General features: G+C 37.5%; 1 protein-coding gene across 1 annotated transcript in view; it reads left to right on the top strand.

The window, feature by feature from the left end:
* Positions 1-19,706, top strand: part of LOC135220808 (1-phosphatidylinositol 4,5-bisphosphate phosphodiesterase gamma-1-like) — a 511,068-nt gene that overhangs the window by 386,913 nt on the left and 104,449 nt on the right. The window contains exons 19-21 of the mRNA XM_064258319.1: positions 4,803-4,921; positions 5,087-5,204; positions 15,182-15,385. Of these exons, the coding sequence (XP_064114389.1) occupies positions 4,803-4,921; positions 5,087-5,204; positions 15,182-15,385 (441 nt within the window). The remainder of the gene's footprint in view (positions 1-4,802; positions 4,922-5,086; positions 5,205-15,181; positions 15,386-19,706) is intronic.

The raw sequence follows: 19,706 nt of genomic DNA, 5'->3' as shown, positions 1-19,706 counted from the left end.
ATCTCCCCAGAGCTGAGCAATCCTTTTGGTAGAAATGCAGTAGTGGTCAGAGTCCCAGGGCCTATGTCTTACACTAGGTAAGGTACATGCCAGATAAGAAGAAAGTCATCTCCGAACCGCTAAGCAGAGCGGACCAGGTGGTAAGCACCGAGTGGTCCCTAAATCAGAAAGTAGCCAGTAAGTTGATGGAGAAGTGGCAGGGTCCAATGATCAATCTGTTTGCCACAGTAAGAAACACCAAGCCCCCCCTATATTGTTCTCCAGTCCCCAACTGAGGAGGCCTTCCAACATCCATGGGACAACATGGATGTGTAAGCATTACCTCCATTCTGTCAGTTGAGGAAGGTGATCAACAAGTTCTTTGTGTCACAGGGTCTCGGAATAATGTTGGTGACACTTCTGAGGCTACAGGTGTAGTGGTATGCAGACCTCCACCTTTTATTAGATGTTCCTGAGGAAACTTCCTGAGCCCCCTGACCTCCTGGTTCAGGAGCACAACAGGAGGTACCATCAAGTAGTAGGCTCCTTCCAGCTTCACAGTTGGGGACTATCAAGCAGCTCTTGTGAAGGAAAAATTTTTCAGAGTGGTCTATGGAGGTGCCGACACCCTCAGGCTTTTGTGTGCCAGGGTGTACCAAGGAATATGGATTTTCTTCTGCAACTAATGCCGTGAGAGGGAATACATTCCACTCAAGACCAATGAGAGGTCTGACATTGAAGATCCTCCTCCTCCTCCTCCTCCTCTCTCACATCAACCAAGAGAGTGGGGGAACTGCATGTCCTCTTGCAATATCATATACACTGTGGAATGGTCCTTAATCTCTTGGGAATATCCCTGAGACTTTGTGGCTAAGACCCAGAAGCCTGCAATACTGGACCTAAAATTTGAACAGTTCTCCATCCCATTATTGAAGGATTTAGTTGGGGGAGATAAGGATGAGATGGTTCTATGTCCAGTCTGATTTGAGGCAGTACTGTAAAGGAACCTTGACCGCTAAATTTCAAGGAATTATCAAATTTTAGGCATTAATAGCTTCCAAGAGTTTTATGTCAAAATAAACATATCCTTAAGGGGACCGTCCGCTATGGCGGATGACATGTCAACTTGAAAAAATAAAAAATCAAGTTATTACTTGTATCTATGCAGAAACATGCCGTGCATGCTTTCCAGAAGTTTCAGCCAATTATTTTCACAAATAATGAAGATATAGCATTTTTAAATGATGACGTCATCGTAACTGCGTCGTCTGTATGACTTGAGTTTGACAGAATCGTTTGTTGCGTGTTTATTTTTGCATATATACAGCGATTTTTTAAGATTTTTTTTCGAAATTCTCATACATCTGGTAGCAATGAAAGGTAGTGTGACACTGGGCGAGAAGCGAGCTGCTCAGAGCGGTTATTTATAGGCGAGACTCGGAGAATGACTCAGTTACGCCACAGACGTCAAAGTGGTTACATGCGCGTAGGCACTTGCGTTTGGTTACTAGCTATTTACATTGTTTTTATAACTTCTTAGTGAACTTATAGCAATGCCGAAGTTACCTAAGATCAAGAAGGCTACTCAGCAACTATGGCTAGCAAAATTAGCGAAGGCCAGGAGTGTGCTGAAAGAAAAACACGAAAAGAAAATTAATTGTTTTCAGCTGCCCTCATTGTCTCATGTCTCGCCGTCAACATCATTATCTGGTGTCACGCTGAGGGTACTAACACCACTTTTAGGGGTAGGACCACGATCCTTGATGTAGAAATCAACAATAAAAGTACAAATAAAGTAATTATAATAATGTTGTTTTGACTTTTATAAGAAAAAGCGAAAATTTACATAGCAAATCTTTGGGAGCTCATAACTCAAAAACATACTTATGCGCATGTCGGTAACCATTACTCGGTTATTTATTATCCAATTATAGAGAGAAAGATATCATTGGAAAGATAAATAAAAATCCCATAATTTTGTGTGACAGAATTTTGATATCTTTTTTTTCTTTTTTTTTAGAATTTTTTGAGTGTCTAGACTAAAAAAAAAAAAAAAAAAATTCATAAAAATAAAAAAAATTAAAAATCAAAATTCTGCCACACAGAATTGTTCCGTATATAAAGAAGTTTTTATGGTATGATTTTCAATACAACTGATGTCATATTAGCGGAGAAAACTCTACCAATTTTTTTTTTTTAATCATGATTTTTGCTAATAAAACGAAAAGTTTTTGATCAAATGACTTGAAATTTTTATATGATGAAGGTATTATATATATCTAAAACATTTATGAAAATTATGTATTTTGCGTAATAAATAAAAAAAATAGACATCATAGCAGACGGTCCCTTAAGAAGATAATGCTAAAAGAAATTTTTAGGTTAGTTTATTGACAATTTTGCCCATTGCTTGTATGACACTGTGAACCACAAATTGTGAAAAAGGCTTATAAAAATGCCTATGAATAATTCGGGATTGGTTCAAGTGAGCTATGGCCTGTTTTCGGCAGTTTTACGTATAGATAAACATATCTTGGAATGTTATTTCTAAACTAAATGTTTAAGTCAGTTCATGGGGAACTTTTTTTTTTTTTATTTAATCATATAACCCTCTCATGATCTGATGACATAGCATGACAATAAATTTTTTTCTGTAAGTGCACAGATGATGCACCGGGCATGTCATATGTAAGTTATTTTCGGGAAAAATTCATGAAAAAAAAAATCCGTCAATCATAGAAATCGTAATTGTTGCCATTGGGTCGACAGATGATGAATCTCAAAGAAAACACAAACCCGACGCCACTAGCTTATTTAGCTTACGATACAAAAAGTCAACATAAATAGGTTGGAAAATCTGAAAATTGCACTCTGAAAAAAATTAATATTTTTTAATCAATTACAGCTCGTTAGCAAACACATTTATAGCAAAATTATTGTTTCCACAGGAAAGATCAAAGATTTTTACACAATTTAGGTATAAAACAAACTCCCCAAACCTAATTATTATATTTTTCATGATTATTTCCAAAAAATATTTACAATTTTTCTTTAAAATTTCACATTCATCACATCGTTTTTATTATTTCTAAGCCTTGTAAAGATGTTCCGATTGCTTTAGGAAATAATTCAATCATTTGCTGACATAATAACACTAACCAGAAGTGTATCAGTTATAGTTCGAACGTACCAAATTTTAACAAAATACTTTTCCATGCATGTGTTCTTTTCGGCCTCGGGGAAAAGTCATGTACTTTACACCCTTATATTTTTGGCCTGTGCACAAGAGGGTTAAATGCTTTGATCTCCAAGAAGACTGAAATGACTTGTGTTCAATCAATATTATTTGTAGAATCAGTGGTAAAATTTAGAAGGGAATAACCTCCAGTCATCATTAGGTATACAGTCATTTGCTTTATAGAACGGGGCCTTTTCATGGCAGCGCTCTCCATAAATGCATATTATAGGTAATATATGAATAAAGAGAGAGCGCAGTTTTATTCATTTGGTTATATTTTAAGTTTCAGGGTAATGTATTTCTTAAGACAAAATAGTTTTAGCACAAAAATCAGGCTTCTGTCATAGTTTCATAGATATTACAAAATAAGCATACATATACTATAGTATAACTATATCTTAATTTTTGTCTTGGGAATTTAATTTTTGAGTGAAACTTTTTTTTAATATTTTGAAAGAATTAGAAGTCAAAGTTCTAAATTTCCTCATGTGAGAATTTTCATTATAGTTCAAGAATAAGTGGTAAAAATTTGAATAAAATTCATTCAATCATAAGGTGGCAATAAGTACTTACTTTATAATGGGCTCGTATGGAGTCAGTGCTCCCCCTGAAGCATACGGCCTGTCACAGACCCACCTGCAGGAGACTTTTCATTAGTATTGGACATGAGAAAAGAGAGGTCTCTAGAAATATGATCTTGTTAAGAGAAGTCATAGTTAGGGCATACACATCCATGGGAGATTATGAACATACATCATCACAAATTAAAGCCCATGACATTATCTGCGGGACCTGGCCCACAGATCTTTGGACACTTCACTCTGAACCTAGTAGTGGCAGTCCAGCAGGTGGTGTAGCAGCAGCAAACCCCCGAAAAAAAGTTCTACCCAGCAAGAGATGGCAGTATTGTCTGTTGTCCCCTAGGAAGGGACGGTGAGTACAGGATTGGCATAGCCCCATTTTTTTATGGTGACGGGCTATAGGAGGTAGATCCAGAGCACATCATTTGCCAATCTGGATAGATCACCCGTCCTCCATTTGGTGATGTTCCATCTATGAAAGTGTAGGTTAGTATTCCCATCGGAATAAATACCATATTGAGGATACAAGCCTACGTTTTCATAAAGAAGTTTATACTCCTCTACCACGCCTCATGATTCATGGAAGTAAGTGGGATTGCAAACAAGCTGATTCATAAAATTAAAGAGCTAACTGGGTCAGGTCATGGGTGACTCACAGGTCTTCTCAATCGACTTTTGTTTTTCTACCAAAGTCAGTGACAGCCGCACCATGCTTTACGTTGAGTACTCTATATATGAAAGTGTAAGCTCATTTCCAAGGAAAAATACAAATTACTTTTTAAAATTTGGTATTTTTCTGGTCTTTGCATTTTCCTATGTGTGATAGTTATGCCACAGCATTTTGAATTATACTATGAAATTTTGAATAGTTATTAATGAAGATTCTTATGTTTTCAGACTCTGTTTTCAGTTGAGATACTCCTATCAGTGAACATGCTGACAAAGCCTGCATGTTCTTGTTTAAATGTAATTATCTTTTGTTAATCAATGTTTTATATTTGTAGGGTGAGGATAATCAAATATTAGGCAGTTTGCAAAAAGGAAGCTTAGATATTCGAGGAGCCGAGACAAGAATAGAACGAGTGACCTCTGCTAATCGGTGGAATATCCAGTTTATCATCAGGTAAGAGATTGAAATTTGTTATCGAAATTAAAGATTTAATTTTTTGTAGTTCTATGACGGTAAAAATATTAACTCACAGGACAACAAATATTTTTTATTCTAAAAATATGTACATCATCTATGCTGGACAGGAAGAGTTAACTCTTAAGGTATTTGTTTTTGCAGAGTGACTGCTCATTCCATTCCCCAAGTGCCACAGACTTTAGAATTAGGTTGTACATCTGATGTAGAGGCGCGAGAATGGAAGGAAAAAATTGATGCCATGGCAAATAGGAGTGATGTGGTAAGTGTACAAATTTGTGTCATTACTCAGAGGTTTAGGTGCTACATTTTGTATTTCAAGTTTTTCCACATTATATTAAAACCTCTAAAAGTGTAGTTCCTTTACTTTATTCATAAAGATGGGAATGCTCCCAACTATATTTGGTTTGTTGATACAATGGGACATTAGGTTTTGGAAACTACAGTTCCTGGATTATCGCAAGCATTCCGTACACCTCATATCTTAACTCTAAAGCAGCAATTTAACCAGTTTGGGCACAGATGCTCCTCTAGTTACAGTGGTATTTAGTTCCAAAATACTTATTGCTAAGAAACACAGTACAGGCAGTCCCCAGGTTACGAAGGGGGTTCCGTTCTTGAGACACGTTGTAAGCCGAAAACCAACTTAAGCCGGAACATCGTAAAAAATCTTAAGAAAACCTTACTTTTAATGCATTGGGTGCATTCAAAACTATGTAAACTGCATTCTTATTGCATTTTTCATCCAAAAAATCTTCAAAAATTGATTATTTTGCATTTTTGGAGTAATTTCTTCTGCCTGATCAGTGTTGTAGGCATCATAACCCTGGAACATGCGTTGTAAACCTGGAAATAATGTTTGATAAATATAATTGAAAAGCGTTGTAACCTCGGAATGTCGTAAGCCGAACCCATCGTAAGCCGGGGACTGCTTGTAGTAGGTTAGACATAAACTATCCTGGGTGTAGTAGTTATGTTGCTTAGGTATTATTTTCTAAACATGCATAGAAAAAAATATTTTCAAAAAGTACTTGAGAAGAGAATTATTGACAAGAAATGAGTAGATAATGCCAGTCATGTACTGTACTTAATTTTTTTTACCTTCAGATGTAAGTGATATACAGATTAATAGTAATTTTGCACATTCACATCTTTAGTTTGTACAGTTGACAGTTGAATAATTATCTGAATGGAGGTCAGTTTCACATCCTGTGACAAACATTATCAACATAGCTTAGCAATGAAGAGAAAAAATTGCAGGTAAAGAAATGAAAAACAAAAATTTACTCTTATGTAAATGCATTCACTCTGTTCTTTACAGTGGACCACCGTATTCGCATTCTTGACATTTATGGATTTCTCTACCGACTATATCTACTGAGTTTTTGCAGGAAATTCGCTAATTCGTGGCATTTTTTTGTGAGAAATATTTACAAATTACTGATTTATGTATCAATTCCATGATTAACTGCACTTTTTTGTGATAAAATTATTTTAAAAAACCAGCTATAAGCATTTTTAATGAATGTTTTTCTTGGGTTTGAACTGACAAAAAGGGCAGTTCTTAGTGTGTTTATAGGGGTTCTAATTATTCGGGGATTCTAGCTATTCACGGGTTGGGGGGCTCTGGAATGCATCCCCCGCAAATACGGGGGTCCACTGTATATACCGTATACTTCCGCATATAAGACGACCTCTAAATCCTAAAATTCATGCCAAAAAATTGGGGGTTGTCTTATACTACAATTCTAAAAATCAAACCATGAATTCCAAGATGTGTATCGGCAGGCTAGCCTCGCTTTCAGTGCTATAGCCTAACCACCAACATACATGAAAATTCACATTGTGAAATAAACTGGTAATAGAGGTAATAAAACCATTTTTACCTTATATATTATTGGCATACCTTCATATCAAATAGCCTATTTGAGGAATAATTCTAAAAAAAAATTTTATCTATGCAATGCCAGCTGAGAAAATGTAAACATCAAGCTACAGTTGCACTCACAGTAGCCTTTATCTTTCGGTAACCTTTTTAGAAATTTCAGAGGTAGTGTAATTACGGTGTGATGTCACATCCAGCTACCACCTGAACAGTTGCCAATCCATTGGAAGTTTTCTTTCAAGCTATGATCGACAAACTGGACTCAGTTATTCAAGAGAGGTATGGTAGTAGTAGTACCCCTAAGAGGAAATGGTGTAGGTCTCCATCTTCATCTTCATCCTTGTCATCATCCACTCCTTCTTCACCTTCATCTCCCCCTCCCTGGTCTTGAGTTAGACATTGGAGGATTAAGGACTTTGTTTCTTCATATTCTGAGAGCCTGAGAACTGTGTCATCGTCTTCCTGTCTTGTTTGTTCAATGTCTCCTCAACCTGCTCGAGTTCGCCGTAAGGATGACAGGGCTCTGGTCAAGAAATCAAAGGTAATGGTCCCTCAGATTAGAAGTCTGATTGTTTTGAGACATTCAAGATGTTCTTCTCCTCATTTAAAGTCTTGTTGACTTGCTAGGTCCAGGATTTCCTCGCCCGTTGCTTACATCCCCAGATATTTTCCAAGTGACGGCTGTGATGTTTTTGACGGACATGTCCTCCATGGTGGAGGTGCTCTTATGGCTATTCGTGCTCATGAGGTCATCTTTCTCCAGTTTCCAAGAAACCAAGGTGTTCCTTGTCCTGTTCTCCTAGGACCTAGGAGGTCCTACATTTGTTGTTTGCCTTCTAGAGTCAGTGGCCGTGACTTGTCAAAGCAGAGGTATTGTGCTTCTGCTTCTCTTTCTCCCAGATGGTGTCATATACGTCGTTTGTCATCACATGTCTGCGTACTTGACTTCTCTGTAAAGAGACTGACATGCGTACATATTCCTTCATCCGTGGACTCATTCTTCGAGGGGAAGAGATGACATTCGTCCTTCGACGAGGAGCTCTCTAGTGGCCAGAGGAAGTGATAGGGTTCTTTCTCTAACTTCTATTTCAGGACTTCAGACTTTGATACAGTATACAGAGAATTGGGAGAGTCAGGAGTTTCTTTTTTCCTACATTACTGGTTTTATTCATGAGTACAGTAATCTTTCTAAGAGGACTGAGACTCCATCTTCTGTGGCCCCTACAAGCATAAAAGTTAAGTATACGTATCTTAGTTTAACCAGACCACTGAGCTGATTAACAACTCTTCTAAGGCTGGTCCGAAGGATTAGGTATTTTTACGTGGTTAGGAGCCAATTTGTTGCTTAGCAATGGGACCTACAGCTTATTGTGGGAGCCGAACCACATTATATCAAGAAATGAATTTCTAATCACCAGAAACAAATTGCTTTGTCCCATTCTGCTAGAGGATCTGTTGGCACCCCTTCTTTCATCTGGTGACTTCAATTTGGTGTGAAGATTATTTTGTACCTGGGTCGTCTAGGTGCTAATTTGTGGGCTGACATGCTCCTAATTAGAAGAGATGCAGCCTCTTTTCAAAGTGACTCATTCTGTTGATACGGATTCCTTATTGTCTCTGCAGAATGGAGGTCTAGAATCCCAGGTCCTTCTACCCAGAGATCAATTGGAGACTGTGATTGCTCAGTAGGCGGTCATTAAGTCATTGGCTCAGTCTCGCCTCCAGCTTCAAAGCAGAGTAGATATTCTCCTGCGAGGAAGACTTCAAAGCCATCAACTTTGACTAGGGCTCCTCAACCAGCACCTACTCCAAAGAGGCAGCTGCAGCAGTGCCCTTTTCATGCTGGCTCTTAAAGACCAGGGAGGGGGGCTAGAAGCAGAGGAAGGGCAGGTCGTCGATAGAGAGGACACCGGTCCCCACCTGTTGCCACTGGTCTTAACATTGACTGCCCATCTCAAGGAGGTTCGGTAGTTAACTACCAGTCCAGTTGTTAGTAGTCTCTCTGACTTTATGTAAACATTCCAATTTTCTTTCAACTATCTTCGTGGAAAGACGTGTGTTCACCGCTCTATGCCCAACTGTGGTTTATGCTGTCTTCTTCATCTTCTATCCCAGTGGGATTATTCTTTTTTTCTCTTTGTAATTGTGTATTGCTTATGTTATTATGAATAATCAGCAACCCTGGATTTACAGCCTTTACTGCCCTCCACCCTCGGCCGACACTGCCCTGTGGTTGGCGACAAGAAGTGGGAAAGATCCGCTGCTCGTTCGAGGTAGATCTTCACTCCCTTTGTGCTTCATGCTTAGGGCGGGAGTGTAATGGAGACATAATGTGTGCGGAGTGGTCCTTTGTGGTCCGCTGCCCAGTGGGGGAAGTTTGCAAGTTTGCAGAGAGAAGGGTGTATGTGAGGAAACCCAAAACCATGATGGGGAGTAATACGCCCCCAACCAGAAGCTGTCAAAGAGGAAGTCAAAGAAAATGAGATCAAGGAAGGTGCCATCTTCGTCTTCATCTTTGTCGTCATTGTCGTCTGCTGCTTCCTCACCTCCCCCTTCGAAAGCCTCAAGGCTTCTAAGCGTCTGTGTCCTCCCTCCAGAGGGGGGGTGTGTGGGGAGTTGGCTCTCTTGTCAGCTATGCCTTAAGTAATTCCTATTGTAAATGACCTAGGTTTTTATAGTTAGGAAAAATACAATTTACTTTCAAAAATTGTAATTTTTCAAGTGATGTTTATTGGGGAAGGTGTCGTCGTCTTCGGCTTCATCTTCATCGTCATCGTCTGCCACCTCCTCACCTCCCCCTTCTAAGAAGTCTTGCCTCAAGGCTTCTAAGGGTCTGCATCCTCCGTCCAGGGGGAAGGCAGCTGGCTCTCTTGTCAGATACACTTTTAAGTAATTCCTATTGTAAAGGACCTAGGTTTGTATAGTTGGGAAAAATACAATTTACTTTCAAAAATTGTGTGAGATTTTTAAGTGATGTTTATCAGTAGGCTAGCCTCATCCTCAGTGCAATAATCATTGACATACAGTCACCTCTAAGTTAATGCAATGGTAACGTTCCTGGAGAGCGCACATTAATTAAATACATGTTATTTAAACATATTTTTTCCATAAAAAGTAACAATAATGAGGGTTACATTCCTGGACTTAAGGAACTGTACTGCATTATTAATATAATACTGTGTAGGTCAGACAAAAATTAAAAACAGAACTAATCTTTCACTAAGATTTTTGCTTTATTAATAAAATATATACAGTGCACTGTGCTATGTCTTTGTTTATGTCGATGGCCGTCGTCTGCAGTGCTGATGCGCAGGTGATTTGAAAAAATCCTTGGGCGCCAATTTGCATTAAATAGAAAGTTTTGCATTTTTTAAACATTTTAGAATATTTTCTAGCTCGCATTAAATTGGAAACATGTTAATTAAACACGTGTTAATTGAGAGGTGACTGTACTTGAAAAGACTCACATTATGAAATAAACTGATAATATACATAATTAAACCATTTTCACCTTATATACTGTTGGCATATTTGAGGAATACTAATTCCATATCAATGAAATCAGCTTGTATCTGTGCAACCCCAGCTGAGAAAATGTCAACATCAGGTTATGGTTGTGCTCACAGCAACCTTTATCTTTCAATAACCTTTCAGAAATTTAATGGTAGACTAATTACAGTAGCAATAACATTTAGGATAACAATATTAATTTTTCATTGAAAATTCATCATTTTGGTGGTAAATAACAATTTGGATTACATACATACAACTGTTTTGAGCAACTCAGTCATAAGAATGGTAATTATCATGCATTAGACTAACCTGTTTTCCTTCCATCTCTTTATCCCATCTTTTAGTTAAACAAGTTAAAAAAGTAAAAGAGAATTATAAAATTATTGTTAGTAATGCTATCTACTACTTGTTGCATTGTTTGTTTTGCTGTAAACAGTTGAATCTAATAACAAAAGCTGTTTTGCTTTGTAATTCGACCATCATACGATAGTAAATAATTACCGTATTTGTTATAAATTATGTTAAGTTGAATAGGATTCACATATTTTTATATAACAGTACTATATATCTTTATTCACCATGGAGAAAAGATCGTCATGGAAATATACTGCTAAATTTAAGCTGTAAGTTGTTGCTGAAGCTGAGAAAACAATGTTCAAGTTGCTAATGACTATATGTATATTATTGTGCATTGGCAACATGGATGAAACTCTCCCTAAACTTTGATATGCCATCAAACTCAACCATAAATAAAGTTATATAGAAAAGCATTTCAGTCAAAACTACGAGGCATGAAAGAACACATTTTACTGTTGTTTTAACATGAATGGCAGATGGAATGAAACTTTCCCCCATGGTTATTTTGAAATGGAAATTGATGCCTAAACAAAAATTTCCGAATGGTAGCATCGTCCACATTCACAATTCGCAGAAATGTAACAATACAAATGGCGCATGATCGCTAGTAATATGAGAATGCTGTACATACAATATTATTGGATAAAGTGAAGTAAAGCATAGATTTTTAAAAGATCGTGGAAATGATGCATATTCGTCATGTTTGTATTGCATATTACAATACTAATAGAATGTGAATATATTATGTACATATGCTAATTTTATATTTTGGTGTATGATACAATCCCTTTAGAATTAGCTTCAAAATTAGGTCTTCAAAAGTTGCAGGATACAGGAGTACTAGTATGTACAATAACAACCAAAAGGTAGCCTATACACAGATGGTTTTGTAATTTAGCAGTCATCTTATATGTACTAGAGATGTGAGATAAATTCATGAAGATTTGCCATAGTGTTTTACCTTGTCTTCTGTAAAGGTCATCTTATACATGGAAATATACAGTAAATTAGATAGAAACATACGGATGATATCTTGTCAAACATTCACAGTCAGCATTACAATGGACATCACTTCTTTATTTCTTATATCCATTGTGCATCTTATAATAGCATGATATTTGGATTGTAGATTTTTATGTAGATTGTAGATTTTGTTTTACATTGTCCTAAGTGAGGAATGTTGAAATTGTAAATCAAATGCTGCTTATATGCAGAATCACACTGTTCATTATGCTTTAATATGCTTGAGATCACTGGTTATGAAAGTCTAAGTTCATTGTGATTGGTATTGAAGCATGCTGCCTCCATGTTTGGTGATTCTCTTAAGTTTCTCCTCAAGATGAAATGCCTTCCTCTTTTTTTTTTTTTACCAATAGTGGAGCACACTAGTGGGTGTATTATAGAAATGATAGATGGTTAAAAACACAGCATAGATATGGGAGGTTATCCAGAAAAAATCATACTGTAATGCCATAGAACACTGTAGAGTACGTAGCATACATACTAGCAACTCGGTGACAGTTTGAGGGAAGTAGAGTGCCAATTAGGCCTGGGTGCCCAGCATGTGAAAGAGAATACTACATACACCCACCCTGAGAAAAAAAATTGAAATTCTAAGTTTTTGTTTATGGGCTTATTCTCACTATTGTTATCGTAAAATAAAAAAAAAAAGATAAATTTGGAAATCAGACAGTTGAAACTAGATGTAAAAACTAGATGCCTATTTAATCACAGAATGTGGATCATTCGTTGGAGAAGGTAGAATATTTATATTTTGGTGTGCTGACAAAATGTGAGTGAAATTCATAACATTGATAAAGCAAGTAGGTAAAAGTGAGCATAGGATTATAGCAAATTGTCCATTACAATATGGAATGTTTAGGTTCAAACAAGAATAATACCCAACTCTAACTGTAGTTTTAAAGGGTGTGGCATGCAAATATAATTGTTCAGTGAAATCTGTGTAGAAAAACCCTCTTTCAAGTGATCCAAGTAATCTATAAGTAGGAAATACAATCTACTGTGAAAAAAGTAAGCTTTGATACAAATGTCTGAGACCCAAAACATGAGACTCAATTGTCCAGAGACATCCCTCAAGTCTGTCATAGGGTTTGTTAAGGTTAATGTTGTAGAAGTAAAACAGATTTGCTCTGCAAAATAATTTTGAATTAAAGGTAAAAACTATGGGATGTTACTTGCACCTATGGTCTTTTAGATAATATGCTTTCAGCTTATATTTTGTAAGTATTTACCATCTGTGTTACATAATAAAAATTAGTGCAGGAAGGTTGAATGATTAATTACAAAGGAAAAGACAGTACTACTGCCTTTAGAACAAAAGAAAATCTAAAGGCATTTTTTTGCAAATGTAAATATTAGTAGAAAACAAATTAACCAAACAATAAGGCCTTTAGTAGATAAAAATGTCAATGCTATTAACAGAGACAATTATGGCAAATTACAAGATGCATAATTTGCCAGTGTGTGTTGATAAAGACACCCCAGATATTTCTAGTGACCAATAAAAATGCATGGAAAATTAGCCTTCAAGAAGAATAAAATTTAAAAAAAGACTAGAAAAAATCATATAAATAAAATAAATTTAAACCAAAACAAGTCCTCAGATTCAGATGGATCTCCCGAGGGGTATCAAAGAAGCAGAAGAAATTGCTCATGTCTGTGACATCTGGGAGTATATTTGAAACAAAGGAAAGCAGGGAAGGATTCCAAACATGAATTAAGGAACTACATGTCTAACTGTCTAACTTCAGTTTCAGGAAACATACTAGAATTTGTTGCAGTAGATAATGGTACACCTAAAATCAGACAATAACAAGAGGTTAAATAAATGATGCAATGTAATAATTAAGGTATTTAGGTATCATGAAGAAGTAAGAGATTGAGAAGAAGAGTTTCTAAGTAGTAACAAAAAACAGGTTTGCCATAAATGTGGTATTTTGTTGACAAGAAATCACAAGTGGTGTCCCTGGATTTCATAAACATTGTCCTTCACTCTTTGTGTATATGAATGACTTGAGCATAGGCTGATTAACATATTTGCAAGAACTTCAATAAAGTAAAAGATCAGTAAAAGGGCAATGCTATTCAGCTTTGATTAATGCAAGTCTTGCACATCAGTAACAACTTCAGCTGAAGTAGCACAGACTTACGGCTCTCTAGAATATGTATGGATGTTGGAAAGAAAACCCTGAAACTACTAGGTGCCGTACCTTGATGTTGCATTACCTTTATGCTTATTCTTGCCGTCATCATTACCTTCAACAGAGCTTACGGCACCGTAGTTACGACTGCACTGTAAAACACCGTTAACAGCACTGAAAAAATGCTGTAAGATCAAATCCGCCGTACGTCGGTGGCACATTGTACATGAGTAACCTCTGTAATCACTAGGAAAAAGGTGGCAATACTGACTAAAAAATACACTAGTCAGATCCCACTGAATGTGTATACTGGTTGCCATCTGAGAGGAGAGATACAAAAAGACTGAATCATGCAGGCAAGGACAAGAAAACTAATAACTTCAAACACACACTTGGGGTAACAGAAGAGACTAGAACATTTGAATTTGTACTTTAGAAAAATATCAGTTGAGAAGCCAGTTGATAGAAACACTTAAGATATATGCACAAATAAGTTAGACTCCAGATATCTACGTAATTGCCTTTGGTAGTAGTGAAAACTGAAACTAAAAGACTCAACACCAGCTGCTATGGGAGCTTCTCCACACATGACATAGGGTCATTTTGAATGTTACCATTACAGGCAGGCCCTGGTTACTGGTGGACTCGGTTAATGGCGATCTGGTTTTATTAGAATAGGTGATTTATGGCACCATAACGGGTCAAGTTTGAGTTTTCAGTTATCGCCACCATAATGAGAACAAAACCGCCCCCGAAAACCAGGGACTGCTTACTAAAGTTAAGTCTATCCTGACTGAACCAGACTACTGAGCTGATTAACAGCTCTCCTAGGATTAGATTTGTATTTACATTGCTAGGAACCAATTTGTGACTTAGCAAAGGGACCTACAGCTTATTGTTGGATCCGAATCACATTATATCAAGGAATGAATTTCTGGTTGCAGCTGAGAAGGAACTTGGGCTACCAGATCAGTAGGCGAGTACGCAACCGACTCGTCCAGCAAGGAACTGCAACTAGCCAATCCAAAAATATATTAAAGTGACTAACACACATGATTTTTTCTCTAAGATGTCTTATCAGATAGACTAGTACATACACACACACTTCTATCCATCTAAATTGGTGTCAAAATTTTTCATTGTTACAGCTGTGACAGCTTGGTAGTGATAGGAATTAGAGTTTAGTTTTTATTTGTAATTCTGGTTTTAATCCATGAAAATCTGTTATAAATTTTTTATTCAAATTTAATAAATGTATTATAGACATGTAAATGTGGTGCTATTACTTTTTATGAACTTGATATTGGTTTATTTTCTTTACAGGTGCAAACAAGGCAACAGAGAGAATCTGAAAACCGCATAAAGAAAGAACTTAGTGACTTGGTTGTTTACTTCCGATGTGTGCCTTTTGACCCAAATAAGAGTTTCACACTTGGTGGCTGTCATAATGAAATCTCTTCATTTCCTGAAAACAAAATGGAGAGACATATGACTGCCAAACCACCTGGTCTGCTCAAGTATCATAAGGTATGTTCAGTGAAAAGTAGAGTTTTCCCCTAAAGCACAGTAGAGGCAGTCCCCAGGTATTGGTGGGGGTTCCATTCCCAGGGGTGTGCTGATAAGTGAAAACTGCCATTAACCGAAACTTGGCGATTTATGGTGCCAATAACCAGTTATCCACACCATAAGCACCCTTATGGCGCCATTACTCTATTATTGAGGTGCTGATAACTGGCACTCGGCCCGTTATGGTGCCATCAATCGCTGATTTTATGATGCTAGACAAGCCCCATAAAACTGGATTGCCAATAACCGAGTTGGCCGATAACCAAGTTGGCTAATAACTAGGGAGTGCCTGTATTATAAACTAAACATTTTTTTTTATTTTTGTATAAGTAACTTACTCATTAGTGAGCTGTAAGTCCAATTCAAAATTTTGCAGGTAACACTTCAAACTATTGTGTAGGTGACCATCTGCCAAATAGTGTGATAATAGGAACAACTGTGAGCAAAGAGCTCAGTATGTTCCTGCTCTCATCAGGTGAACACCTATGATGGTGGTAGCTTGTTCATTATTTTCCGGTTATTTAACTGGATTTCAGTGGTGTGCATTCCCACTAGTATGCATATTTACAGTAACCTTCAATGGAATCTCTGGAAGAGTTTTTACTTGTTTTGTTGTTATTGAATTGATTCATCAACTAATCTTTTGTTTACACTTGCAAGTGGGCGGTGATAGTTTAGCCCTAAAAATAATTTTATTTTGTTACGCCACTCCTTAGGTTAAACATTGCATTTTGTTTTGTTTACCATGCCGCGTTACATACTACTTGTAAAACTTTGGTTTACAGTTTTGCCTTGATATTAAATTCTCAAATGGTGTTTTCAGAGTATGAGCACTCACAAGTTGTGTATTGCCTCAAAGTAATTTTCAATGAGTCATCATTCTTTTAGGCTGAAAGCTAGGGAACTTTGTTCATTTTTTGCCTTGGCTACTGCAAGCTGCCGATATAGTGTTGCTCTGAAAAGGAAATCTTGTATCTTACATAAAGCCAAGCTTTGACATTCATGAATGTTTGTCATTCATAGGCATTGTGTGAGCCTCCAATAAAGTTTTGCCATAAAAAGTATTTCTTGTATCTTGTGTCATTCTTTTAGGCCAAAATGTTTAGTGTTTATATCTGTGATGTTTACAATGTTTGCTTTAAAGGTAATTCTTGAATATCTCACCACTCCTTTTGGAACAAAATTTTCATTTTTTCGGTTGTTTACTGAACCTAGTCCTGCTAGCTGTCGGTAAGTGATATTACTTTAAATCTCACACTTTCCTTTGTAGAGATTTAAGGGCAGAAAGTAGTAGGAGAGAATGGTACTTATGGAAGATGATATTGTCAGCCAAGAATCGGTTCCAGTAATTGGTTTGAAATAGTACTTGCTTTGGCAGTACATTTTGAAGACTTAATGAAATCTATCGTTTGCACCCATCCAACAGCGCTGTGACGGCATTTTGGGGTTTTAAGAAAACCTCCTCCTACAGTTAGGCCTACTACAGTGTCTTTGATGGAAGACGAAGAGAGTATGGAAGCAGAGGAAGACTCTTCTTCAATGGCATAAGGTTCTTTACTTCGGTATTTGCTTCGCAATTTTCTTACCTTCTTCTCACCAGCGACTCCAGCTTCCCCAGTGTCTACTTTTGTGATGAGCAACCAACCCATTGATCCCTCCAGGAGGTTGTCTAAGATGGTTTTGTCTACATTGGCAAAGAAAACACTTAGTGAGGTAGACTCTTGGCTCTCAATCAAGAGGGAGCAAGGAAAGTCTTGCTTTAGTTTTCCTCCAGCCAGACTTTCTCAGAGAAGATGCGCCTGTTATGCCACTGGAGAAGCTCCTTCTTGGGGTAGCTGCCTCCTTCCAGAGGGATTTCTCAGCTTTTTCAGCAATGCAAAAGTGATGTTTTCATCAGCTGAGATCAAACATTTAATACATAATGTATTGAAGGTATTGGAAGTGGTTAGTATTTTAGACCTCTCTGTGGGCACAGTGGCGCAGAAAATCCATGAATGCCAGCTCTTATATGCGAACTTCATATCAGACATTTTTGGAGTGCTCTCCTGTGTTGATAAAGGAGTTAGAGACAGGGCCCGAGAGTTCGCTTCTCTTTTCACAATGGCAGTTAAAGAAAAGAGAATTATGGTGCTCTTATGCCTTTAAAGGAGTGACTTTGACACAGAAATTGGCACTCCTCTCCTTTTCTTTAGTTAAAGACTTCTTGTTCCCACAGTCAACAGTGAATGATATTGCTTCTCAGCTACAAAAGAAGTCAACCCAAGATCTCTTAACCTAGGGATCCATCTTCCTTCAGTGGTAAATTGGCTTCACTGATACAGCAGACCTTCATGGCAGAAGAGCAAGACTATGTACGTGTTGCTTCCAAGTCCATTACAAAGCCCCTGACTAAGCCTTCAGCTAAGAAATGAGGTTCAAGTCCTCCATGCACCTGTAGGGGTAAGACACCAGTTGTTTTGGGAGAAGTGGAGCAAGAGAGGAGCCGAACAGTGGATCATACAAGTACTCAAGGAAGGAATTCTATCCTCTTCAGGGAAAAACTTCCTCTAGTCAAGGAGCCCATAGCCTTGACATCCAATTCTATGGCTCAGAGAGGTTTTTGGCCATCGCAGGCGAAGTGTCCGCCTTCATCTCCAAGGAAGCAGTAGAGATAGTAGAAGATATAACATCAGAAGGTGTCTACAATCACCTATTTGTAGTCTTACGGGGGATGGAGTCCGGTACCTTTTAGGTTTAGCATCGTATATGGAGGAATGGGGAGAAGGTTGGCACTTATCAAGTGTTTTTGTTTCTGCAGTCTGGCAGCTTTGTGTTCTGTAATTTTCTTATCCCTTCCTCTATTTCATCGGCTCTTCAACAGTAATTGTCCTCTTTTAATCCTGACCCTGAAGTTGCCTACACCCTTCATTGAAGGGGAGCAACAATTTTCTCACACAAGTGAAAAGGAAAAATTAGACATGAATAATAAAATAATCAAATCCAACACCCACACAAGCAAACAAATATAATAAAAATAAAAATAAAATATTAACCATATTCAGCCTATATTAACCCTACCACACTCCCCCTGACTAAAATAAAGGAAATCTCATTTCATTTTTTCCTCTTTCTTTGTTTCTTTCTTTGTTTCTTTGAAAATCCCTTTATCACCACCTATTCATACTACAGAACTGGATCTTGACTTTTGGTCTACGGCCTCTCATTCACCACCTCTTATTCACTGACCCCTACTCAAACTGCCCTAGAGTCACCCCTTTTTTTATTCATTCACTGACCCCTACTCTAACCACACTAGACTCCCCCCCTTTTTGATTCGTTTGCATCAACCCCACTAACACATGTTGTGGCATCTACCATCTCTTCTATCCTCTCACTTCACTCTGCTAGGCTTCAGTTCAAGTTATCCAAAACTCCTCCCCTCTCCCTCTCTGCTAACTCTTTCTCACTCACACTCAATTTCAACACTTTCACCCAAAGGAAACTTGCGCACTGCATGTATTGTCCTTCTCATGACTTGGTGTTGTTCCCAATCTATCCAAATCTTACATATCCTTGTCCACATTCTTTGTACTCTCCAAGTGTACACTTTCCACATTCTTCTCAAATCCCTCAAAATATATTTCACCCTCACTCATATTATTACCAAACAACACTGCAAGGGTATTTTCACTCCTCATTCTTGCTGACTTCTCAAACCCCTGAAAATCGAACAACCTAGTAAAATACCCTTACTCTTTCTACTATTTTTCCCTATATATTGTCTAGTTATATATTCTGTTTCTTCGCTCTCCTTTTCCTTCTCCTCCTTTAACTTCCCAATGGGATGTCCGTTATGTAGTTCGGTGGTTCTCTCCATCTTCTCAACTGATTATAGTGTACTCTTATTACCTTTACATTTCCTTCCTCAGTCATGTCTTCTAACACAAAACCCATTTGACCACACTGTTTTCACTACATACAAACCTTCATATTTCTCGTGCATCTTATTCACTGTCAATCTTTCCTTCTCAACCACTTCTTTCAACACTTTATCTCCTACTTAAAACTCTCAAACCTTTCATTAGCCTGTCTCCACACATCCCAGTCTTGTTTATTCAAATCCAACCTCATTCTCACATACTTCTCGTAATTCATTATATATTCATTTGGAGGTATGCCAGTGCTTTTATGTACTGACCCATTATACATCACTACCACTCTTCCTAACAACAAATCTCATTCCTTCTCTCTATTAGTCAACACTCGTAACATCTCACTCAGAATCCATATAGTTTGTTCCGCC

Source organism: Macrobrachium nipponense, chromosome 2 (genome assembly GCF_015104395.2).
Source record: "Macrobrachium nipponense isolate FS-2020 chromosome 2, ASM1510439v2, whole genome shotgun sequence".
NCBI lineage: Eukaryota > Metazoa > Arthropoda > Malacostraca > Decapoda > Palaemonidae > Macrobrachium > Macrobrachium nipponense.
Note: the sequence above shows the minus strand (reverse complement) of the source record. Positions and strands in the feature narration are given on the sequence as shown.